This window comes from Phacochoerus africanus, chromosome 4 (assembly GCF_016906955.1).
Source record: "Phacochoerus africanus isolate WHEZ1 chromosome 4, ROS_Pafr_v1, whole genome shotgun sequence".
In the NCBI taxonomy this organism is placed as follows: Eukaryota; Metazoa; Chordata; class Mammalia; order Artiodactyla; family Suidae; genus Phacochoerus; species Phacochoerus africanus.
This window is the reverse complement of record NC_062547.1, coordinates 119,965,886-119,993,403: the sequence shown is the minus strand read 5'-3', so window position 1 is coordinate 119,993,403 and position 27,518 is coordinate 119,965,886. Positions and strand designations below refer to the sequence as shown.

The following is a 27,518-nucleotide window of genomic DNA, read 5'->3' as shown; positions in this document are numbered from 1 at the left end:
ATTTTCAGGAAATAAAAATGGGTGGGTTTGGGGGTTATATCTGGATACATACATTAAAAAAAAAAAAAAAAAAACCATGAGTGTTGGGCATCCTGTGATGACTTTCATGAAGAGGAAAAAGGGGCATTTGGAAACTAGCTTAACCAGATTAAGCCCAAAGACTTCTACATTGCTTATCCCTCTTTACCTAGCCAATACGTACTATGGAACACTTTTATTATCCAAAAAACATCATTTTAGAAAATTTAGAACAAAGAAGTTTTAAAAAATACAAATGCCAAAATTGTTGTTTAAAACAGTAAGACGCAAGTGTTAACTTACTTGAATTAGATCTAAAATGCCAAGTTCACTTTCTGAAGAATCCACACAGAAGACAAAATACAATGTTGCATAATGTCTATAAATCAGTTTGTTGTCAGATCCTCCAATTAATCTAAATGACAAAAAAACAACTGTAATGTTATACGAATAAAATGAAAAACATATCATTAGCTAAAGCAAAATTACAATTTATTTAAAACCCTCTAAAAATGAAAGGTAACATTTAATGACATAGCATTCAAGTGAACCAGATGGTTGTTTTCTTCAGAGAAGTCAAGTTAAAAGATGCCACAGCATATGGAAGATCCCAAGCTAGGGGGCGAATAGGAGCTATAGCTGCCAGCCTACACCACAGCCACAGCAACGCAGGATCCAAGCCACATCTGTGACCTACACCACAGCTTACAGCAAAGCCAGATCCCTGACCCACTAAGCAAAGTCAGGGATCGAACCTACATCCTCTTGGGTGCTAGTCAGATTCGTTTCCACTGTGCCGTGACGGGAACCCCTGCTGATGCACTGAGAGTGGGTAAGAAGCAATAAACAAACAAGGAAAAATGATCAGAGAGGAAGGGGCTAAGTATAGAGAATCAAAATAAGATGATGCCACATTGATGGATTTGCTACTTCCAATTGAGTATTGAAAGAGTTGACATTCAGGCTGAGCTTTAATGATAAGGAACCTGTCACAAAAAAATTTAGAGAACAACATTTCGAGGAAAGGTAATAACTAATAAAAAGGCCATTTCATAAAGAATGAAACATCTATACTCAAGAAAAAAAAGAAGGCTTGTGATCAATGACAGATTAGTAAGCGATCAGATAAGAGAATAGGGCAAAAATGAGATCATAGGGCATTTGTAAGCATGTATTTAACTCCAAAGATCACGAGTTACACCGTTTAAGACTGACTATCAACTAGGAAAAAAAATTACATTTCTTCTTAAGTTTTGGAAAGGTTTATCATCAATATCATTTCCAAAAATAGATTTTGTTTTGGAATATAAATGCAAGAAAATTGAGCTAAAAGATACTCAATTCATTCACCAAATATTTTTACTTATATTGACTGGAATTTCAGTGTTTTAAAATTAATAATTTAGGAACCATTTCAAACATATTCTATTTTTCTAAAAATAGCTTAGCTATCCCTAGTTAAGTTTACAACAATTAGTTTACCTTCTCAAAAGACCCTCTAATACACACATAATATAAACAACAAACAAACAAATGGGAGTTCCCATGATGGCTCAGCAGGAAGGAACCCAACTAATATCCATGAGGATGCGGATGCAGTTACCACCCCTGGCCTCTCTTAGTGGGTTAAGGATCTGGTGTTGCTGTGGCTGTGGCCGGCAGCTGTAGCTCCAGTTTGACCTCAGCCTGGGAACTTCTATATGCTATGGGTGGGGCCCTAAAAACACACACACACACACAAAAAAAAAAAAAAAAAAAAAGAGGCTAAATGCAATCAAAGATAACTGAACATTCAAACAAGACACAGGAAAATAGCCATATATTTGTTACTTGGATATATTATATCCTCTAATAGCAAAAGTGAAAATGACCTTTGGCAAGAATTAAAAACCCCTACTTAGCTAGAAAAGATAGGCAATTTAAAAATATGTATGCACTTTAAAGATTCTCTGAGTTGTATTTATAAACTAACATTGCAACTGTTCCTTGAAAGGGACAAAAAGCACAAACAGCAGGCTTTGCTTAATCCTGAATCTTCAATTTGGTGATGACCTTAATTTTTGTTTGGTTGTGCTTCAAAAGGAGACCAAACTTTTGAAAACTCTAAGTTTCAAAATGGCAATTAAAGTTATTAAAAGAAAACTGATATTAATATAAGTACATGTTTTATTATAATTTCATCTTCATACTATAGTACAACACTGATTCAAATTCATGTATTGAATGCAATACATGATATAAAAACCACAGTTTAAGAAATCCTCTTAGTCCAAATATCTTATTTAACATAAGAGGAGAAAACTGAGATATAAAGAATTTGTTAGGAACAAAACCAGGACTAAACCAGATATGTAGCTTCATCTCTGATGCAATATTTGCTTTCTACCTTTTATGAGGCTAGAAAAAAATAATCACAAATTCAAGTCATAACTTCCAGTTCAAACAGTGCCCTGGTTTGATCAAGCAAGCTCCTGCATGTCTACCACATGCAGTGCACTGTGCCGGGTGATACATTTCCTGTGAGATTAGAAGATTAAGAGGCTGAGATGAAGGGAAATGATGGCATTGGCAAACACAACTAAACTACAGAAGTTTAAGAGGAGTAAGTAAAGCATAATTAAAATACAAAAACAAAAGCAGGTACACTTCTCTCACCTATTAAATTAGAGGCCTTGAGTTAATAGCAAAAACTATTAGGTGTGTATTTGCAAGTTTAAGTGCAACCTTTAAGAAATATAATTAAACTTTCTACATGATAAAAAGTAATTTATGATCAGGTAAGAATGGATTCTCTCTTATCCAAACTATTTTTCATAATATGCTTTTTACACTTTAAAAATACAGAAAAGTGTGGGCTTCTCTGACTAATCTGTGATTATTCATAATGAGGTTCAACTAAAGTTTAGTTTTTAAACTGTCAATAAGGAAATAATCTTGTTAAGAAATTAAACATATAAAAATGGGAGGGAGTTCCTATCGAGGAGCAGCAGAAACGAATCCGACTAGGATCCATGAGGTTGCAGGTCCAATCCCTGGCCTCGCTCAGTGGGTTAAAGATCTGGCAATGCCGGGAGCTGTGGTGTAAGTCGCAGACGCAGCTCGGATCTGGCATTGCTGTGGCTGTGGTGTAGGCCAGCAGCTGTAGCTCTGATTAGACCCCTAACCTGGGAACCTCCATATGCCACAAGTGCCGCCCTAAAATCAAAAAAAAAAAAAAAAAAGGGAGGGGGGAACATTTATGAAACTCTTTGAGAACAAACTGTTTTCATGAAACCCATTAATTTAACAGTATTTTCATTAATAAACAAATTTGAAGAATTACAATAGTTGGCAACTAATTATTAGCAATTGTTATTCATTTTAAAAACAGAAAAGTCTATTAGCTGAATTCAAATTTATCTATATAAACACATACATTTAAAAAGCAGACCTCAGAATTGTTTATAACAATAAAATAAGGATGCTCTCTAAACTTTTACAAACAGGTCCATTCACCCTAAGGAATACTTCACAGTCATTAAAAAGAATAAGACTGCTCTAGATGTGTTTATGTGCAAAGTTTTTCAAAATATAAGTGCAAATAAGCAACACGAAAACCACCATACATGGTGATCCTGTAAGTAAAATATTTTAAGGTTATACTTTTATACGTTAATGCAAAATTAATCTTCTAGAAAGACACCCAAAAAACTGGAAGAAGAACTGAAGTTGGAGGGGAAGATTCAGTTTATATTTTGTACTTCCCTGTAATGTTTGAATTTCTGCCATATGAATATATTACCTTTATATGAAATGCATTTCTAAACTTTTGAGCAAAAAAGATTGCTATTTTCAAAAAATTAGTTAAGTTAGACTTTAATATAAGTGGCATTTAATTCACCTGATCCAATTAATCAATTTAGGATTTTATAATAAACCAAACAAACAGTATATATTTTAAACATATAGGCAAAGATTAGAAATGTCCAGGAAATGGTTTACTTACAATCCTCCTTCTAGGAAATTACAAACATTCTCATCCCTCTTAGACACCAAATGGAATGTCTCCCTGATGATTTGCTGTTGTGTATCTTCACTCTGAGAAAGAATAATTCATCTATGTTAGGATCAAAGTTCTAGGTTTAACAGCATTTTAACAATTTTAAAAATAAAACTTAACATCTGTGAAATTCATCTAAGAGAGAGGTCCCTGAAGAAATAACCTATCATATCTTAACAGAAACAAAGCCTAATTTTTTTTATTAAAAACAAATAGCAAAAACGAAATAAAAAATTAGCACTTTATAGCTTACCACTTACAAAACTTATTTCTTACCTTCAAAATCCAATAAAAAAATGACAAATTAATTATAGATACTATAAAAAGGGACACTAGATATTAACTATCCAAAGCCCATCATTTTACAAATGAGTAAAATGAAATAGGGAGATAAAGTTATAAACATTTAATGTAGGTAATCTATACTTTAATGGAAGAAAGTACAGAAGTTTCAAGCTTCCAATTTTGTAATTTTAACTAAATGCAGATTGAATCTATCCATCTTACTCATCTTTATATAAGCACAGTCTAAAACCAAGAATTGACTCAATAAATATTTGTTAAACTTACCAAACAATTCATATCCCAATAAAAAGATTCAGCTTCTCAAACTTTGCAATAGAAAACTGGGCAAAATTGTGAACAAGAATTTCACAGGAAAGAAAACACGATGGTCTATAACAAATGATAAGATGCTAAACCTTATACTAGCAATGAAGTGAAATACAAATTAAAGAATGAGGTAACTCCACATGTGTGTTAGTGAAAATGCAAACTTATGACAGTATCAAATGTTGACAAAGATGTGGAAACAAAGAAATTCTCATCCTACCAGTGGGAAGGTAAGTGGTATAATCACTTGGGCAAAAAGTTTTAAAATCTAGCACTTCCACTCCCTGGTACAAAGCTACACCATATGAAACCACTATTTTTGAAAGTCAAAAACAATAGAAAATTAGCATATATATGTATATATATAGGCAACTCTATATATGTAGGCAAATCTCTCTATATACATATATATATAAAACTCCTAATCTGTACACCAACATTTGTACACAAAGACAAATGTTCATAAAGGCACCGTAACAACAAAAAAGAGCTGAAAATAACCCAAATGTCCAAAAAGACCACAATTATGGTAAAATCATTAAATGGAATCATATAAGAAGTGAAAATTATTAAAGAAGTAAATTACACTCATCAATATGAATGATTCTCAAAAATATAAATATGGATGAGTTCCCGCTGTGGCTCAGCAGGTTAGGAGCCAGACTAGTATCCATGAGGATGCGGGTTCGATCCCTGGTCTTGATCAGTGCGTTAAGGATCCAGTGGTGCCATGAGCTCTGGTATAGGTCACAGATGAGCCTTGGATCTGGCGTTGCTGTGGCTGTGGTGTAGGTAGGCAGCTAGAGCTCCGATTTGATCCCTAGCCTAGGAGCTTCCATATGTCACAGGCATGGCCCTAAAAGAAAAAAAAAATTTAATGTGGAAAAAAGGAGTTACCACCTTAACTCAATTTACTGTAAAAAATACCAGAGACTAATGGCTTAACTAAAAGAAATGAATTTTCTCACAATTTCAGAGACAAGAAGTTTAAGACAGAGGTATCAACATAGTTGGTTGCTGGTGACTACTCTCTTCTCGGCTTGAAAACAACCATCTTCTCATTGTCCAATGTCCAATGACAGAAGCAAGAACAGGCTCTCTGGTATCTTTTCTTTTAAGACCACTAACCACATCACAAGGGCCCTACCTTCATGATCTCATCTAAACCAAATTACCTTCCAAAGTCCCAATGCCAAATACCATCAAATAGAGGGTTAGGGGATTCAACATATGGATTTGGAGGGTATACAATTCAGGCTATAGCAGGGGAGAAAATCAAGTATAAGAATGATAGGTAATCATTCTATTAGTATAAAATTTTAAAAAATGCAGAACTAAATATTACGTAATGACAGACACATAGGTGATAAAAATAAAGCTGAAGAAAATCATGGAAATGTTCAACAAATTTCATAGAATCAGTTATTAAAGGAAGAAACAAAACTGTCATTCACAGATGAAAACATTTTCCAAATAGAAAATTTAACATAATTTACTCAGATAGTATAATTAATAAAAAGTTTTAATAAGAACACAGACATTACATAAAATTCTATTGTAAGTATAAACTTCTGCAAGTATGAGTTATGAAATGTAATTTTAAAAGGATACCATTTACAATACCATCAAAAATCATGCAGTGCATAGGAATAAATGAAAAAAAATGGAAGAGAAAATGTAAAAGTTTACTGAAAAAATTTTAAAAGACCTAAGTAAATGGGAAAATGTACAATGTTTATAGGTTGAATGAATGTTCCAAAGACATAAGGTAATTCTAATAAAAATCCCAAGGAGGTTATGAGGGAGAAACTTGAAAACCTCATTATGATTCTAAAACTTACATATTAGATCAGAGGACTAGAATAAAAAGACACTCTCAAGTAGAATATAAGAGGACTTGCTCACCAGATAAGGATTACTATAAAGCCATAGTAATTAAGATAATATATTGGTACAGAAATAGGGAAACACTGATGGAACCAGTAACACACTCACACATAAGTACAGAATTTTAATTTAAAACAGAATAATCATTGCAAGTTGGCGGGAATAAAGGGCATTTCCACAAATAGTGCTAGGATAAAAATTTTGGGGTTTTTTTCCTAATACAATGAACTTCTAGCTCTCATACTCAAAAATCAACCCCAGATCGACTAGAAATGAATGTCAATGGTGAAGCTACAAAAATTTAAAAACATAATACAGGAGAACATCTTCATGACATTGTAAGAATACTGGACTTTTAAACAAGACACAAATAAGGGTAATCATAAAGAAAAAGGCTGGCAAATTTTATCACATTGAAAGTAAGAACTTCTAGTAAATGACACCAGAAAAAGAATTAAGAGAGCTATATACATGAAGAACATACCTGCAATACATAAAAACTAACAAAGGAAGAGTATCCAGCATACATAAAGAACACTTATATGCCAGTAAGAAAAAGATAAACATCCCAATAGAAAAAAATGACTTGACAAAATATAAAACCTGGAATACCTCAAATAAAAAATTTCTGCAAAGAAAACCATCAATAAAATAAACAGGTGAATGGAAGAAAATGTTTGCAAATCATATATCTGATAAGTGGTTATTATCCAAAACATAAAAAATTCATATAACTTCACAGTAAAGAAGGGAGAGAGGGAGGAAAGGAAACAAACCCCAAACAATCCAATTTTAAAAATTGGGGCAGGAGTTCCCATTATGGCTTAGCAGGTTAAGAATCCGACATAGTGGATTCTTAAGGATGTGGGTTCCATCCCTGGCCTCACTCAGTGGGTTAAGGATCTGGCATTGCTGCAAGCTGCAGCATAGGTTCCAGATGCAGCTCAGATCAGGTGTTGCTGTGGCTATGGCACAGGCCTGCAGCTGCAGCTCTGACTTAACCCCTAGCCTGGGAACTTCCATAAGGTCTCGGTGGGGCCTTAAAAGAGAAAAAAAAAAAAAAAAAAAAAAAACTAGGGCAAAAGAACTAAATAAACATTTTTCCAGAGAAGACATACAAATGACCAAAAGATACATGGAAAGGTGCTCAAAATCACTAATCATCAGGGTCAGGCAAATTAAAACCACAATCAAGTATCATTTTACACTGGTTATAATGGTTATTATCAAAAATGCTAAAAAATAACAAGCATTGGTGAGGAAACAGAGAAAGGGAATTCTTTGGAGTGAAGGTAAATTGTTGCAGCTGCTTTTGAAAACCAGTATGGAGGTTCCTCAAAAAATTAAAAATAGAACTACCACATGATCCAGCAATTCCACTTTCAGGTGTTTTTTTGTTTTTGTTTTTTCTTTTGGCCATACCCACAGCATGTGCAAGTTCCCAGGCCAGGGAATGAACCCACACCACAACCATGACCTGTGCCACAAGAGAGATAATGTCAGATTCTTAACCCACTGGGCCTCTGGGGAACTCCCACTTTCAGGTTTTTATCTGAAGAAAATGCAAACACTAACTTGACAAGATACAAGCACTCCATGTTCATTAGGGCATTATTTACAATAGTCAATATATGGGAACAACTTAAGTGTCCACTGGTGGATGATGAATGGATAAGGAAAATAAAATGTGAAGCTGTGGTGCAGTGCGTTAAGACTCCTCCCACAGTGGCTTGGGTTGCTGCGAAGGTACAGGTTGGATTCCCAGCCTGGTGCAGTGGTTTAAAGGATCCTGTGTTGCCACAGCTGCAGCAGTGATCACAGCTGTACCTTGGATTCAATCCCTGGCCCGGGAACTTCCACATGCTGGTGCGGCCACAAAATAAAAAAAGAAAAGAAAATGTGGTGTATATAAAGGCATACCTTGGAAATATTGAAGGTTTGATTGCAGACCGCAATAAAGGAAATATCATAATAATGGGAGTCACAAGAAATTTCTGGCTTCCCAGTGAGTATATGAATTATGTTTACACTATACAGTAGTCTACTAAGTGTGCAACAGCATTATATCTAAAAAATGGACATACCTTAACTGAAAAACACTTTATTGCTAAAAAATGCTAACCATCATCTGAGCCTTCTGTGAGTCAAAATCTTTACTAGTGGAAGGTATCGCTTCAATGGCTTCTGACTGATCAGGGTGGTGGCTGCTGAAGGTTGAAGTTTTTGTGATAATTTCTTGGAATAAGACAATGATGAAGTTTGCCACATCGATGGACTCTTCCTTTTATAAATGATTTCTCTGTAGCATGTAATGCTGCTTGATAGCATTTCAGCCACAGAACTTATTTCAAAATTCAAGTCAGTCCTCTCAAACCTTGCAACTGCTTTAGCAATTAAGTTTATGTATTATTCTAAATCCTTTGTTGTCATGACAACCATCTTCATAGCATCTTCACCAGGAGTAGGTTACATCTCAAGAAACTACTTCTTTGTTCATCCTTAGACAGCAACTTCTCATTCACTGAAGTTTTACCATGAGATTGCAGCAATTCAGTCACATCCTCAGACTCTACTCCCACTTATGGTTCTCTTGCTACTGCTACCACAAATTCAGTTACTTCCTTCACTGAAATCTTGAATCTCTCTCCCCCAAGTCATTCACAAATATTAGGATCAACTTCTTCCATCTCCTGTGAATACTGATATTATAACCTCTTCCCATGAATCATAAATGTTCTTAATGACACCTAGAACAGTGAATCCTCCCTAAAATGTTTTCAATTGACTTTGCTCAGAACCATCAGAGGAATCAGTATCTATGACAGCTATAGCTTTACAAAATGTACTTCTTAAAGAATACGACTTAAAAGTCGAAATGACTCCTTGATCTGTGGGCTGCAGAATGGATACATTGTTAGCAAGCATGGAAATTACATGACTCTCACTGTACATCTCTGTCACAGCTCTTGGGTGACTAGTTGCATTGTCAATGAGCAATAATATTTTGAAAGAAATCCTTTCCTTTCAGCAGTAGCTCTTAACAGTGGGCCTAAAAAATTCAGTAAACCAGGTTATAAATATATGCACTGTCATCTGGCTTTATTGTTCCATTTATAGAGTACAAGCACAATAGCACAATTTTAGTATAAAATTAGCATCATTCTTAAGGGCTTTAAGATTTTTGGAATGGTAAATGAGCATTGGCTTCAACTGAAAGTCACCAGCTGCATTAGCCTCTAAAAAAAGCCTATTCTTTGAATTGTTGAAGCCAGACACTAGCTTCTTCTCTTCACCTACTAAATGTCCTAGATGGCATCTTCTTTCAGGAGAAGGTTGTTACATCTACACTGAAAATTTGTTGTTTAGCATAGTCACCTTCATTCATTACCTTAGCCAGATCTTCCGGATTACTCAATACATTTCTACATCAGCACTTACTGCTTCACCTTGCATTTTTATGTTATTAAGATGGCTTCTTCCCTTAAACCTCATGAATCAACCTCTGTTAACTTCAAACTTTTCTTCTGCAGAGTCCTCACCTCTGCTGGCCTTCACAGAGTTAAAGAGTTAGGGCCTCGCTCTGAATTAGGCTTTGGCTTAAGGAAATGTTGTAGCTGGTTTGACCTTCTATTTAGACCACTTAAACTTCCTCCACATCAGCAACAAAGCTGTTTTGCTTCCCTCCATTTGTGTGCTCACTGCAATAGCACATTCAACTTCCTTCAAGAACATTTTCTTTGCATTCACAGCTTGGCTAACTGTTTCGTACTAAAAGCCAAGCTTTCAGCTTATCTCAGCTTTCAATATGCTTTCCTCATTAACCTTCATCATTTCTAGCTTTTGATTTAAAGTGACTCTTCTTTTCACTTAAACAACTTAGAAGTAACAATACTGTTGTGTATCAAGAAATAGGGAGGCCCGTAAAGAGTAGGAGAGACATAACCGACTGGCTGGTCAGTGGGCCAAAGAGAACACACACAACTGGTTCACTGTCTTGTGTGTGTGTGTGGGGGGGGGGGGTCCATGGCACCTCAAAAACAATCACAAGAGTAACATCAATTATAACTATCACAAATCACTATAAGAAAGAAAATAATAATGAAAAATTTGGAAATATTTCGAGAATTACCAAAATATGAAAACAGAGGCATGAGTGAGCTAATGCTGTTGAACAAAATGGCACCAATAGACTTGCTCGAGGTAGAGTTACTACAAACCTTCAATTGGTAAAAAAAAAAGGCAGTATCTGATAAGTGTAATAAAGCAGAGTATGCCTGTAAATTTGTATTGTTTCTAAGTCACTAAGTTTCAGGTCATTTGTTAGAGCAGCAATAAAAGTGGATAAAAAGCCATATTGAAAACAGGAAGGTTAAGAAAATATGACAAGCCATATGCTGAAATCCCTAGTTCTTCTCTTCAGTCAGTTCCCAGAATTCCTACAGCCAGGCCTTCATCCTGGAGCCTGGAGCAAACTTCTCGGGGAACCCTACCTTTTGGATCTAAAGGTAATGACACTGGGGTTACCAACTATAGCAAAAACAGTTATTTATTCACCAAAATCTACTTCCCAAGCACACAATTCAACACTATTTTCCATTCTTCCTTGAATTTAGGGGGTGCCCTACAACTCAGTTCTGGTCAGTGTAATGTGGTTGGAATCACAGTGGTAAAACAGAGCTGGCACAACTGAAAGCCAATTGTGCCTATCTCTTCCCAATTCTGCTTTCAGTGACATGTCAGAAGCCTGAAATTGGCCATAACAGGAGCACTTACAACCACTGAAGCAAATAGTACGAATCAGAGCTCTTTCCTTCCAGGTGAGCCAGTGGTTAAAAATATATCATCCACATCTCATCCGTAAAAATTCCTGCACAATCTTCCACTAGATTCAGGAGATCTTCTGATTCCATCTCAAATATGACAAATAAATGTCCACATAGAAGGTTCTAGCCAATCAGGAACACCAATACTAGAATTTACGTGAATGGGAAATAAACTTTTACTATGTTAAGGCACTAAGACTGGGGGATTGTTATTATAGCAATCAAACTGTTAACAACACCTAAACTGCCTGGCCTGACCATCTCATACAGATAACCTCTAGGCATGGATTCAGAGCTTCCAAATAGCTTTTGGTATCCTACCTTTACACAGGAGAAATTGACCAAAGATTAGTAGAGCTCTAACATAGCAGAGCTCTAACATAAAAACTAGTATAAAAAATGAGAGAAAAGCAATTCAGAAGAAATAAACCAAGTAAGGAGAAAAAAAATTCAAACATATATCATTAGTACCAGAGAGGATAGAAAATTCAACTATGAAACAAGAACTGCATTCCATAAAATTGTAATATTCAGAAACTTTTTAAAAAGACTTCATGTAAACTAAAAATATGAAGAGACAATTTAAGGTCTAAGGAAAGGACTGGAAAATAAAGTGAGAAAATCATTTAAAAAAAAAAAAAAGCCAAAGGGCAAAAAGATAGAAATAGATAATAAAAGCAGAACATACGCCAAAGGAATACTGAATAAAAGGATATTCAAAGGGAGAACAGAGAAAACTGATAAATTTTTCAAGGAGAAAGGCCAAGAATTTCTAGAATTAGAGAGCCCTTCAAAACAGACTCTTAGCAAGGGCCCTTGAAACTGGAGAAATTGCCAACAGGAGTTTACACACTTTCTGAACAATAAAAATAGGTACACAAAGAAGAGAATTACTTCAAGCTTTTTGATAACAATACTGGAAACTGATAATAGAGAAATGTCATCAGAGTTCTAAGGAAAAGTTATTTTCAACCAAGATTTTTATAGGCAATGTGAAGAAGACTCTTTTTGTGACCTATACCACAGCTCACAGCAATGCCAGATCCTTAACCCACTGAGCAAGGCCCAGGGACTGAACCCACATGCTCATGGATACTAGCTGGGTTCATTAACACTTAGCCACAACGGAACTCCACGAAGACTCTTTTCAGACATGCAAGGTATGAAAAAATCTACCTCCCGTGACTTTGCTCAAGACGTTACTGGAGGATATCCTCCATCACAGTAAGTAATAAACTAAGAAATCAAAAATAGGAGATCCAACACAGAACGGGCAAAAGGATTATCTAAGATAACAAAGATCCTAGTATGACTGCCATAAAACAGCTCCAGAGTGGCCCTAGTCAAAGTCAACCCCAGAAGGGATTTCTTTAGGAATATGAAACTGATAGAAGACTTATATGACTGAAACAACTGACAAAGACATGAATTAGTGATAAAAAAAAAAAAAGATCAAAGGAAAAGGTGATTTTATCATCAAGGAAAATGATCAGGAAAAGAAAAACTAAGCAGTTTATAATATGGTTCAGTTGAGGCTGGTGTTTGCATATGTAAACGCCAAAATGTAAACACAATGTAAACACCAAATACTGACCTAATGAAAATTATGAAATAACTACTATAAGGGGACTGGAAAGATATATGTATTGGGTGGGAAGGTGGAAAAAGAGCTAAATTATCATTTTCAACAGCAGTGGTCAATAGATAATGCCTACAAATAAAAAAACAGGCAATAAAACAAGCATGTTAGAGACGTACATAAACAGTCAGTTGTCAGCTAAAAGTACTTAGGGGAAAGGGGGTAATAAAGGCATGCTACTTTTCATAATAAACCTTATAGAACCATTATATTCTTTATGCTTATGTATAACTTTGATTAGCAAACTAAAAATAAAGGAGAGAGCAAAGTATGAAATTTGCAACCAAACTATGTGGGTTTATTCCTGAATATGGTCTGGGTGACTCTCAGTAAGTTACTTAACCTCTCTGTGCCTGAGTTTCCCTCATTTGTAGCAAGAAAGAAATAACAATATCTACCTTAGAGTTGTTGTGAGGACTGAGTTAATAATACATTAAGCTCTTCAAAACAACAGCTGGCACATAATAAGCATGGGTTAATACTGACTTACTTTACAATATCTATCTCTAGGCCTTGTCATCATCTCTAGAATTCTGATAGTGTAAAGGTCTTAGAGGAATTTCTTTTAAGGCAAGTTATCTTTTTGCATTACATTATTGTTTATAAACAAGTAACAGGTTAAATATGATAAAACTTAATTATGTTTCACTATTTTAACAGTGAAAAGTATTTCTCATATGAACTTCAAGACTGCTACTTTGAATCATCTTTCTTAAAATGCCAATCGATACTTAGCTAAGCAAATCAATACTAGAAAGAATGCCTTGAAATTTTATTCAAAAAAACCAAAGTCTAAGTTAAGATTAAACAAATCGAGTCTCTGCTGACATAAGACAATTTCCTTTTCTTTAAAAAGCAATTTAATTTAACAGCTTTCATAAAGAAGCCTGGGGCTTGCTACAGGCTGATCAGATTTCCTAATGCTACAGTTTCATAACTGATATCAAAAAGAGATACAAACATTCCAATTGGTCACAACTCCTAGATTACAACAATCTAAGGAAAACTAGAGCTACATAAAGGCAGCAACATTTAGTACTTTAAATATTTCTTAGTGCATACTGAAAACTAAATTTTAAAAATTCAGCATCCCACTAATAAAACTGCATCTTTTCCTGTGTTCCTTTCTTATTCCTATGCATATATCATAAAAGGCAACTTTAAAACCCAAAATGCTCTCTAATAAAACAGTAATTACGTCGTTACCCTCTTCCCTCCCTCCCACAAAGAATTTTTTTCTGAAAATGCATTAATTTACTCCACTCCAAGAATTACATCTAGATAAAAGAGAAACACATTCTTCTCTCAAACAGCTTAAAGCAAGAAATAAAATGAATATAACTATCTAACATTTTTATTTTGTGTTCTATATCTTGACTTATTTTCACAATTCAGAAAAGAAATCAATGTCTTTATAACGAAAGAAGGCAACCCTGATGTAAGAACAGTATAAACGACAAATTACAAGAAGTTAAAGGGGGGAGTTGCCTGGTGGCTCACTGGGTTAAGGATTCAGCATTATCAACTGTTGTAGCTCAGGTCACTGCTGTGGCCTGGGTTTGATCCTGGAACTTCTGCATGCCATGAGTGCAGCCAAAAAAAAAAAAAGGAAGTCAAGGCGAACACATGATTTTTCAGCAGCAAGATTATCTTCAAAAAAAGTGACAGATACCTAGGCAGAGCCTTAAAGAATAAGTAGAATTCATGAATGCAGAGAAGAGAAAATGTGAAGCTGCATGATATTGGGGACAAAAGGAAGAGTCTGGCCAAAGCATGGAATCAAGGAAGTAAAGAGTATATATGAGGAATAATAATTACTTCATTTTGGATTAAATTGAAAAAGGAAAGAAGACGTCTTTTTCCTAAAAGGAATAGAAGTTTGAAAACTAAGCCTCAAAGCACTCCGACATTTAGGAATCATGAAAAAGAAAAGGTCTCACCAAAGAAAATCCAGTTAGTGTGTCTTTCTGCCAGATCTCTCCCAAGAAGGAAGTAGGAAGGCTGGCTAGAGACCTGGTGTATGTAAGCAGGCTTCACTTTAGCTTGAAATATATACAGAGGCAGTCAGGATGGGGCTACCCTTGAATTTCAAACAAGGAGGGAATAGGGCACCTGCAACAGAAATAAACTTGCTCAGATAAATTTCTTCGAATTCTATGCATAAAATGTGTTTTTCCTCACAATGTATAAAAAATGTATTAAAACTTCTTAGCACAAGAAAGTCAATAAATGTCAGCTATTATTAATACTTTTTTTTCCCACTGTACAGCAAAGGGACCAAGTTATCCTTACATGTATACATTACAATTACATTTTATTATTAATACTTTAAAACTAACATCTACCATACTAAGATGTTTCCCACTTTCAGTGGCAAAAAAAAAAAAGCCCTATTATTTAACTAAACAGCTGAGAAGGTGACAGACTGAGTTTGAAATATTTAAAGAGAGAGAATGCACTGTGGTGAAAACTGAAAGGTCTGAGAACCCAAAAACAAAGTAAAACTGGGGAGGAAAGTTGAAGTAAGACACTTAATTCAATAGGAAAAGAATAGTCTTTTCCACAAATGGTATAAGAAAAACTGAATAGCCACATGCAAAAAAAAAAAAAAATGACATTAATTCCTATCTCACACCATACATAAAACTAACTCAAAATGGATCACAGACTTAAGTGAAAGGAAACTAAAAAACTCTCGGAAGGAATACAGGTACTACTCTGCATGACCTTGGATAAGACAAAGCTTTCTTAGATATAACACCAAAAACACAAGCAAAGAAAAAACAGATAAATTGGAGAACACTAAAATTAAAAAGCTTTGGGAGTTCCCATCATGGCTCAGTGGAAATGAATCTGACTAGCATCTATGAGGACGCAAGTTCAATCCCCAGCCTTGCTCAGTGGGTTAAGGACCCAGCGCAGCTCTGAGCTGTGGTGTAGGTTGCAGACAAGGCTCAGATCCCATGTTGCTGTGGCTGTGGCACAGGCTAGCGGCTACAACTTTGATTCAACCCCTAGCCTGGGAACCCCCATATGCAATGGATGTGGCCCTGAAAAAAAAAAAATTAAAAAGTTTGTGCTGCAAATGATGTAATAGGAAGGTAAAAACAACAGAACAGTAAGAAATATTTACAAATTGCATATCTGTAAGGGGCTCATATCTGCGTGTATACAGAAATCTTACAAACTCAATAATAAAAAGACATATAACCCAACTCAAAAATGGGCAGGGTATTTGAATAGACTTTTCTCCAAAGACAGACAAATAGCCAAAAAGCACATGAAAAGATACTCACTATGATTGTTATTAGGAAAATACAGGTCAAAATCACAATGAGATACCATCTGACATCAGCCAGGATGACTAAAATCAGGAATATATATAATAAAATAACAAGAATAAGGAGAAATTAGAACCTTCATACATTGCTGATGGGAATGGAAGATGGAATAGACAATCTGGAAAACAGTCCAGCAGTTTTTTTTTTTTTGTAAAATTTTTATTTTTTCTATATAGGTGATTTAAAACATTCTGTCAATTTCTACTGTTCAGCAAAGTGTGGCAGTTCTTTAAACAATTAACATAGTTATCATATGACCTAGCAATTCCACTCCTAGATCTGAAAACATGTCCACAGAAAAATTTGTACACGAATGTTCACTGTAGCCAAAAATGTTCATGGTGGCCAAAAAGTAGAAACAATTTAAACATCTATCAATTGATAAAAGGATAAACAAGAATGATATACGTATATAATTTCAGGTATAAAATGAAATGTTATTTGGCCATAAAAAAGAATGCAATAGATACATGCTACAACATGGGTGAATCTTCTTTATTTATTTATTTATTTTTTTATTTTTTTTTTGGCCCACACCCATGACATACAGAAGTTCTAGAGGCCAAGGATCAAACCTGTGCCACAGCAGCAACTCAAGCTGCACCACCAGGGAATTCCAAAACATGGGTGAATCTTAAAAGCATCATGCTGAGTGAAAAGAAGCCAGTCACAAAAGACTATACAATTCATAATTTCACTTACAAGAAACGTCTAAATAGGCAAATCTAAAGACACAGAAAATTGATTAGTGGTTGCCAGGGGCTGGTAGGATAAAGTGGAGACTGAGGAGTGACTGTTTCATTTGGTTTGATGAAACATAAAAGAGTATGGTGATAGTTGCACAACCATGAAAACAAACATCACTGAATTGTACACTTTCAATGGGTGAATTTTATATTAAGTATGTAAATTGTGAATTATCTCTTAGAGATTTTTTTTAAAGGATAGGTTATTCTTTAAAAAAAAAAAAAAAAAAGCCAGGGCAAGTTTTATAGCTAATTATCTCCTTAAAACTTCTCCCAGTGACACTCTTCTCTGGAAGAATCTTGTGGTACCTTGTATCTTGTAATAAGAAAGTTCATTCCAAAACAAGGCCTACAAAGAGACAATTCATTTTGAGGAAACAGAAAGAGTATCTGAGAAAAAATCTCTTGAATGTTTTACAGTCCCTTGGCTATATAATTTTCCAACTAAGGGTAGGAAGTAGCAAAAAGTAGTAAGAATAAAAATAGTTGTTATTATTAATTTAGGTAACAATTACTGAATCCTTATTAAATGCCAGGTTTTATATGATTGTCTTATTCAATTTTCATCAAAAAAGGAAAAAACTATTCATGGAGTTCCCATCAGGGCTCAGCAGAAACAACCAGCATCCATGAGGCCACAGGTTTGATCCCTGGCCTCACTTAGTGGGTTAAGGATCCGGCATTGCCGTGAGCTGTGGTGTAGGTTGCAGATGCATCTCAGATCCCGAGTTGCTGTGGCTGTGCACAGGCCAGCAGCTACAGCTCTGATTCGACCCCTAGCCTGGGAACCTCCGTATGCTGAGGAAGTGGCCCTAAAAAGACCAAAAAAAAGAAAAAAAGAAAAAAAAGAAAAAGAAAAACTATTCAAAATAAAAGTCAGCAGCAAAAAACTAGTTAAATAAATTATGACACACTAAACAACAAACTATCAGGTAGTCATTATAAAATTATTTTCTGGACACCAAAAGCACAGGAGAAAAAAAAGATAAGCTGGATCTCACCAAAAATTTAAAAATTTCATTTATCAAAGGATACTATCCTTTGAAAGAGGATGCCATTCCTTGGGTGAAAAAGCAACCCAAAGATTGGAAGAAAATATTTGCAAGTCATATATCTGATAAGGGATTCATAAATGTATAAATCACTCCTACAATTCAACAGCAACAACCACCACAAACATAGCCAGGTTATAAAATGGGAAAAGGACGTAAAAAGACATTTCTGCAAAGAAGATACACAAATGGTTAGTAAACAAATGAAAAGATGCTCAACATTACTGGTCAGCAGGGAAAAGTAACCTATGTCCATAGCAGCATTACAATTACCAAAAAGGGGAAGCAACCCAAGGGTCCATTAACACTTGGATAAACATGGATAAACAATAAGTGGCACTTACATGCAATGGAATATTATTCACCCTTGAAAAGGAAGGAAATTTTGACACATGCTACAACATGGGTGAACCTTTGAAGACATTATGCTAAGTGAAATAAGCTAGTCATAAAAGGACAAACATTGTACGATTCCTCTTTTGTGAGATTCGTAGAGCAGCCAAATTCACAGGCATAAGGTACAATGGTGACTGCCAGTGGCTGGAAGAAGGGGAGAGTCAGAGTTAGGTGTTCAACTGTATACAAAGTTTCAACTGGGGAAGACTAAAAAAAGTTCTGAGGATGGATGATAGTGATGGTTACACAACACTATGAATTTACTTAATGCCACAGAGCTATATACTTACAATGGTAAATTTCATGATACATATATTTTATGACCATAAAACAATTATTTTATAAAAATCACCATAAGATATATCAATGAGAGAAAACAGCAAAATATATGTGCGGTGGGATGAACTAGCAATCTTCTCTTTAATAAAATAGTGCACAGTAATCAAAACAATCAATGGGTCTGACACACTGATAAAGCACTCTTTCCTTTTTGGTAACAAAGGGAATAATGACTGACTGCTAGTGATTCTTGAATTACAAGGCTCCAGGCAAGACAAGAAAGATGTAGATGCTTTTTGGCACAAAAATAGAGGTGGTCTAGTGGGCTTCACATAAAATTTGCTCATTTTGAATTGTATTAGTTCACAGATTACTTAGGAAATGAAACCAGCTTGATCACTGGTCTCATTAATATTCAGGATGCACAGAATTGAGGACTCACTCTTACCTTCATTCACTAGGACAGGAATCCGACCTCTCCAAACCAGAAAGAGACGGAAATAATTGAGTCAAGAAGAGCAACACTGCCTCCCCTGCAGAGGCCAGTGGCATTGGTGAACTGTACAAGATACAAGCAGGATTCAGGGAGAAATAGCACTTCTTGTGGACAGCATGTTAAGGATGTCATCAGACTGAAAGATTTGAAGAGACTGTATGACTTGGCATATAGTCATGATCTGTCCCTATCTTTCTCCCTGACTTCATCTCTTGCCACTCTTTCCTGTGATCACTCAGCTTTCCTTCTTGCTATTCCTCAACACAAGTTCCAGATCCATCTGAAGGATCCTGAATCTTTTTCTGCCCAAAACATTCTTTCCTCAGCTATTCTCCAACACTGCCTCACCTCATTCAGTTCTCTTCTCAAATGCCAGGCCTTAAAAGAGGCTTTCCTTGATGATCTTATTTAAGTTAGCTTTTCCCTTATCATTCTTTATCCTCCTACATTGTTTCATTTTTCTCCACAGATTAATCACAATTTTACATAATTTGTTTATTGCCTACTTCCTATCACTGGAATGTTAACTCATAGCAGCAAGAAGGACATCAGTCTTACTCATTACAATATTACTAGTGCTTACAACAGGGGCATACAAACAACAAAAAAAAATCTGTTCAAGGAATATGGGCAGGGAAAGAAAAAAGGAAAGTGCAATGAACAGGTCAGGTAGTATCCAAAGAGGCCACTCCTTTTTGGTTATTAGCAGAGGACTAAGGACTAAGTCTAGACACACCTCCCCTTGGAGTCTTAAGAACTTAGTAGCTAGAATATTAGTATTTACTCTTTCTACAGCACAATATTCTTGAGAATTGCCTGATCCTTCTATAAAGAAAGCTGTTTATCTGTAATGCAGTTCAAAGGATTTGATAGGAGAAGGATGACAAGGCCGAATGGGTAAGGAAAGAACATTCGTAATTTATCCCGATGTGAGAGTTTTATATAACAGCTGGAAGAGGACTGGCTCCTCTAGGCGGTTTACAACTCAGAATCACCTTGGCTTAGCAGCAGGAGTGATACATAACCCAAAAAGTACAAAAAGAACTCCAAGTGCTAAAGAATGAATTCTCAGACGTTATAGCAAAAATTAGCAAAGATTTCACTTCAAGGTCAAAAATTAGAAGGACCTTGATTATAACACTCAGGTTATTCACATAAGTTCAGTTCTGTGCTGGGGGTGTGTGTGGGGGGGAACATATGCAGAGAAAAGATATACGCATGTTGTTAAAGTGCAATCAACATACATTATGGTATTTTTAAACATCTAACAATAGAACAGCCAGATATTAACATATGTAGTTATCTTAAAGCCACAAATGTTTGATAAATCCACCAACAGCTTCAATGCATTCTTGGTATTATTAACGTCTAAAAGGTATATACTCTTCATTGAGACATTCTGGAAGAACAAAAACTTAAGGAAAAATAAAAAAGAAATACACAAAACATTAATAGTCATCTGTGGGTGGTGAAACAAAGATGACTTTAGTGAACCTCGTGTTTAAATATTTTCCATGTAATCACAACAAAGAAACTTATTTTAAAATTAAAAACAATGAATAATTTAACAATCAACTTTACTAAAGAAACATAATACAGCCACCCTATGAAAGGCTTTTTTCTGTTTTCAAAGGCAAAGGAATGACCTATATCATTGTCTTATTTATAACCTTTTCCCCAAAACCGAAAATCACTGTGACTTTGAACATTTTATTTCTTCTTTTCAATTCAATTTTAACAGGCTTATTAATCTTAATTTTTTAAAAGCAAATCTTCAAGCATACTATGTACAAAAACTGTGACATAAGAATCTGAGTTTTTCAGTGAACCACTGATATAAAGAATACCCTGAGCTAAGATCTTCTGTGGCACATGTTCAGAACCACATATTAGCAAGAACAATTCCTGATAGTCACATCCTTAGAAGCAATCTAAAATTACACAGAGAGGAGTTCCCGTTGTGGCACAGCGGAAACGAAATCTGACTAGGAGTTCTAAGGTTGCGGGTTCAGTCCCTGGCCTCGCTCAGTGGGTTAAGGATCCAGCATTGCCATGTGGTGCAGGTCACAGATGCAGCTTGGATCCACATTGCTGAGGTTGTGGTGTAGGCTGGCAGTTGCAGCTCCAATCAGACCCCTAATCTGGGAACCTCCATATGCCACGGGTGTGGCCCTAAAAAGCAAAATAAATAAATAAATAAATAAATAAATAAAATTACACAGGGAATTCTCTTGTGGTGCATTGGGTAAAAGATCTGGTATTGTCACTGCAGTGGCTCAAGTGGCTACTGTGGTACAGGTTCAATCCTTGACCTAGGAACTTCTGTATGCTGTGGGCACAGACAAAAAAAAACAAAATAAAATTACATAGAAGAAAAAATATCTACTCAAAAGAAATAACATGAGCCCATGAAGAGGGAATAACGGATACTTGTGAGCCACTCCTCTCATCCACTCCTCTCTTCCACCTTTCCAACAGAATACCAATTTTCTTCATGTTTCCACCCTCATCCTCAGCTACAAGTGTGGATCTCAACTAGTATAAGCTGTTATTGGTCTTGGGCAGAACTAACCAGAATGAAGGGAAAGATATATTCCAGGATTACAGGAAGAGATCACACTCCTTGTGGATTTTATTGATTATAACTTTCTCAAGGAGGAAAGCAGCCTTTAGACATCAACTTTGTTAAGAGCTAGACACAGAAGGAGAAAGAAACTGGACCTATGTTTAAGTCACTGATTTGCTGAATCGAATGATTTCGGAGTTTGTCTACTAGTCTTCACTTCCTATTATGTATCCTAACAAAGTTCTTTTTAAGCAAATTTGAGTCATATAATTTTTGCTTTTTAAGCAAATTTTGAGTTATATAAAACCCAATTTATGTAACCAAAAGCATCCTATCTCATATGGAAGGAAATCATTCTGAATTATCTTATTAACAAAACAGCTCAAATACTATGTGTTAATACCTTAATTAACACTTAGATCCACTGATGCCTACATCTAGATCATAAATATAAGTTTTAACTAGCCCATCTGCCACATAGTCTTAATAGCCACTAAAAAAGACATCAGTAAACAGGGATGCACCTTTCTTGAGGATTTTTTTTTTTTTTTTTTGGTCTTTTTGCCATTTCCTGGGCCACTCTTGCGGCGTATGGAGGTTCCCAGGCTAGGGGTCTAATCAGAGCTATAGCCACCAGCCTATGCCAGAGCCACAGCAACGCAGGATTCGAGCCGCATCTGCAACCTACACCACAGCTCATAGCAACGCCAGATCCTTAACCCACTGAGCAAGGCCAGGGATCAAACCTGCAACCTCATTGTTCCTAGTTGGATTCATTTACCACTGCGCCACAACGGGAACTCCAAGGATTTTTTTTTTAAAAGGAAAAAAAAAAAAAAGGTTATCCATACTTACATTTTATTTTTTTATTCAAATTTAAAAAAAAAAGTAAAGAGCAATCTGAGAGTTCCTTCTGGGGCTTGCATTTGGTTGACAAACAACTTAATAATCAGATACAGTTTATAAGAATATAGAGAATTCATGTATGTAACAGTCTGAAATCTTTTCTATTGTAATTGGTGTGTGTGCACATGCTTATACATACAAAACTTTTTATTTATCTATAGAAACAACTAAGACAATTCATACAAAAGAAAAACATTTTTATTTTATTAAAAGTAATTCACCAAAGGATATGCTGTGGTGCATCAATAACACGGGAATCAGAAACTAAGGGTTTTTTTTTTTTTAATTTGCTTGATGGCTATGTAAAAATATATCTGGTTTATGAAATATAAATCTCATTAGGAGTTCCCCTGTTGAGGCTCAGAGAGTTAAGAACCTAACACTATCTCTGTGAGGATGCATGTTCAATCCCTGGCCTCACTCAGGTGGGTTAAGGATCTGTCATTGCCACCAGCTGCAGCTTAGGTCACAGATGTGGCTCAGATCTGCTGTGGCTATGGCAGTGGCATAGGCCTGAAGCTGCAGGTCCCATTCAAACCCTAGCCTGGGTAACTTTCATATGCCACAAGTGTGGCTGTACAAAGAAAAAAAAAAAAAATCTCTTTAGTCGTTCATAGCAATAAACAAATATTGCTAGGCAAATATTTAAAAAGACTAAAGTTTATTGTTGCCAAGTCACTGTGACTAAATATCAATTAAAGAACAACCCCCCCCCCAAAAAAATTTAAACTTCTGCAGTCACAGCTCAAGGATATAGAAGGCAAAAACAAAACTGGATGCATTCTTGAAATCTTAATGTCTGACTCTAGCAGAATGAACTAAAAACTTCAGTTTAGAAAAACTGGTATGACTTCTTATGTCCCACTCATAACAGCAGGTTGGAAGCAAAATCAAATCTAAAAACCTATTATAGCAGGGGCTGGATATCTGCACAATTAAAGGATAAAGATGAACATATAAACTGTTTTATAATGAGGGAGGATAAATGAGAAATGTAAAACTAATGCTGTAAAGGAACCTGGTTGGCAAATGGTTATACAGTTTTCAAACTCCTCCATGTTAAATCATTACTGCTGGACTGAAAACTTCGAATCCTATCAGAGTATAGAACTGGTACCAAAGCCACACCCCTAGATATCCCTTAATAAATCAAACTCAAAACTGTCAATGTTACTAGATACACACTTCTTAAAGACTTCTCTTTCTTTCTTCTTTCCTTCCCCTTTGCTTTTTTTAGGGCTCCACCTGCCGGCATATGAAAGTTCTCAGGCTAGGGGTCAAATCAGAGTTGTAGCTGCCGGCCTATGCCACAGCCACAGCCACAGCCACAGCCACAAGGGAGCTAAGCCTTGTCTGCAACCAATACCACAGCTCGCGGCAATGCCGGATCCTTAACCCACTGATGAGGCCAGGGATCAAACCTGCATCCTCATGGATCTTGAGTTGGTTACCACTGAGCCAGGACGGGGAACTCCGAGACTTCTTTCAACTTAAACAGAAACAGTTGCATTAATAGCTATCTCATCATTACTTTTTTCCTAAAGGCATGGATTCTTAAAACTTCTAGTTAATAAAGAACTAAATTTTAAGACTTGGAAGGAATCTTAGGAAGTCATTTCTAATCCAGACTCCATCTCAAGCTACTGAAAAATGCATTCAGCAAAGATTTATGGAGTTCTCTATATATGAGGTTCAATGTTGATTGTAAGGAGTAACACAAATATATCTCAAACCTGATACCTTCCTTTAAGGAATCTAAAGGATATCCCAAGGAATTATGGGCTATGAAACAGAATATTATACCATAATATAGACAAAAAATAAAATCCTAAGAACCAGGAGAAGTTTTTATGCAAGATAAAAGGCTTCAGAAGATGCTTAAGTGATGTTTGAGTTAAGCCTGGAATCTAGTCTTTTGGTAATGGAAGGGAAGGACATCCCAGGCAAGTGAGAACAGAATAAACTCTGATGCCTTATATATACACCCCTCATTTCCAACTATCCTTTCCTTACATATTCTGCTCTTGCCATGCCAGTCTTTTTGGTGTTCTTCCAATAGGACAGGTTCTTCAAACAGGCATTTCCTCCTCAGGGCCTTTGCATCTGCTGCTTCCTCTACCTGGAATGATTTTCCACCAGATACTTGCAAGCAACCTTTCCCATGTCCTTCAGGTCTCTGCTCAGGAGTCACCTTCTCAGTGAAAACTTACCTAATTATCCTATTTTAAGTTGTCACTCTTGCATTCCCTATCACCCTTTCTGGCTTAATTTTTCCCACAGCACTGATTATCATGTGGCATGGCATATATTCTGCTTATTAGCTTTGCCTATCCCCCTGCTGAAAGAACACAAGTTATCCATTTGTTCATCTCCAAATTTTAAAATACTGCCTACACATGGTAGGCCTGAAATCAATATTTGTTGGCAAACTAACTCATAGAATAAAGGAATGAAAAAAATTTCTGACCTCAAACAGGTTATGCTCTAGCAGAGGAAGCAAATATATAATCTTAAATTATTCCTGAATGACAAAAATAAACTTGGCAAAACTCAATTTATAAAAGACTAATTACAGTTCCTGGCATCCCCACTTCCACACATCTAGTGACCACTAGATTCCCCTTTTTACATCTCAGCTCTCTGCCCCCAGTAACACTCTCATTTAGCAATGGCTAAAAATGACACCAGAGCTGCCACTGCTGCAAGAATTGTCTCTTCCCATATTAACCTTCACTGCTACCTACTGAGTAAAGGTAAAATATATTTCTGTTCCAAGAGAAAGATGTATTTCCGGATTTCCAAATTCAATACATTTCTCTGCATGTGGTTAAGTTAAATTCTACGCTAACAGGAGTGGTTATACTGATATTATGGCATAGCCATGAAACCTATTACCTTGAATGTTGCTTAATTATTAAGCAGAAATATAAAAAAAACACATTTTCTTGCTTCACTACTGGAACATACCACTTCTACACTGCAAATGGATGGCACAGGCAAAATGGCTAAAAGAAAAGATTCCTTCAGTAAAGGCCAGTACTATATTTTAAGCAAACGGGTAACAATGTAAAGTCAAGGGGATTTTTTTCCACTCAAGAATCAACTAGAATTGTATCCTGGATTAAAGAATGATATGGACTTTTTAGAGCTTTAGTGTTTAAATTATGTTTATTGTTTAAATTAAAACCAAACAAGAGTAGTGGAAAATATTCTTTATTGCCAGCAAAAGCAAACTACTTAAGGAAATGAGGAATGAGCTCAAGATTTCTCACTTCAACTAACACCTCCACAGACTGCATTATCATTTTTAGGCAAAGTGACATTTTCACATTCAATTTTTAATGGCAGGAATGATTTCCATCTGGGATTTATCTGCATAAAAGTGTTAGCCTTGGCACAATTTCAATATTTAACTGAAAGTTTATTTTTGGCTCTAAGCAAAATGCCCCAACACTACACATAGGTATATCTCTGCAATTATTCGTACTACAGAGCCCAATTTCATGTTTTACCTCGTGGTGGATTTTGTCCTCAGATAGGCACACCTGTCTATGACCCTCCCTCAACCAATGATAACTTATCGTCATCACCTTGAAACCTTCTGCATTTTTCAACAGTATGTACCTGTTTAAAAGAGTTTAACAAATATTACTACTTTTCGTAAGTGGCAGAAAAGCTATAAATTAGGGAAAATTCCCTTACGTAGACAAATGCCAAACCAGCCGCTGAAATTCTAACTTTGAGATATAGAATCACAGTTCTAATCGGTCAAATACAATGGTCGCCAGTTATTCCAAGAGTAAATAAATTGTAGCCACCAAGGGGAACAGCCACAGGAAAACGTTAAGTCCTCACTTATCTTTTTCCTTTAAAAGGAGACACCTGAAAGCCACAGTGGGCAGTGTATCACGTATGGCAGCCTAACAGGAGAGACTATACAGAGCGTGCAGGTCTTCAACGCAGGAAGCCAAAGTTCCTGCGCGACGAGAGGATTACGGCGAAAAGCAGTAGCCCATGAGCCCACAGGAGAAGAGAAAGAAGTCCACCAGGAAAGGCTGGAACTCGGAGGTGGGGCTGCGAGACAACCGGCCCCGCTCGGTCTCCCTCGGGGGCTAACACAAGCCGCGGGCAGCGGAAAGGCGAGAGCGCCGGGTGGGCTCGCGGCGCAGGTGGGCTGCGGGTGCCAGACCGGCTTCGGCCCAGCACCGGGAAGTCTCCAGGGCCTCGCCCATTCAGCCAGGAAACCACCCAGCCCACAGACGGGCGGAGGAGCCGCCTGGACAGAGCCACGTCGGAGGAAGGGAGCGCGGCGGGAAGTGGGCACCTCGCTCACACCCACCCGGAGGCTGACAGCCGCGAGCGCGAGACGGCCAGGGCGCGAGCAGGGCCGCGGCGCGCCTGAGGGGGTCGCCCTGAGGGCGCAGCCGGCAGCCAACGACTCCCCCTCGCCCGGGTTGGCGGCGGCAGGGTACTCACGTAGGGCTGGTAGAACTTGGAGAGCCGCGGCTTCCCGTGGTTATTAAAGATGAGGATCGCCTTGATCATGGCTGAGCCGGGCCCACCGGGTGGGAGCTGGGGGCCAGGGCGGGGGCGGGCGCGCGAGGCTCGCCTCGGATTTCGCTGGCGATCCTTCCCCACCCGCCCCCTCCCGCACGCGCGCCCGCGCGCGCGCGCCTCCAGGCTGCGGGGCGGGGCTTGGGTGGGGCGGGGCCTGGGCG

The 27,518-nt window shown here is 36.8% G+C and overlaps 1 protein-coding gene across 2 annotated transcripts in view; it reads right to left on the bottom strand.

Annotated features, from left to right (window-relative positions):
- AP3S1 (adaptor related protein complex 3 subunit sigma 1) overlaps positions 1-27,509 on the bottom strand; it is a 70,648-nt gene extending 43,139 nt beyond the window's left edge. The window contains exons 1-3 of one of the 2 annotated variants that reach the window (XM_047778456.1): positions 27,277-27,509; positions 4,004-4,095; positions 322-433 (exon numbers count right to left, since the gene is read on the bottom strand). In XM_047778456.1, the coding sequence (XP_047634412.1) occupies positions 322-433; positions 4,004-4,095; positions 27,277-27,345 (273 nt within the window). In that variant the 5' untranslated portion in view covers positions 27,346-27,509. The remainder of the gene's footprint in view (positions 1-321; positions 434-4,003; positions 4,096-27,276) is intronic. The other variant, XM_047778457.1, reaches the window with a different exon arrangement.
- Between the last annotated feature and the right edge of the window lie 9 nt (positions 27,510-27,518).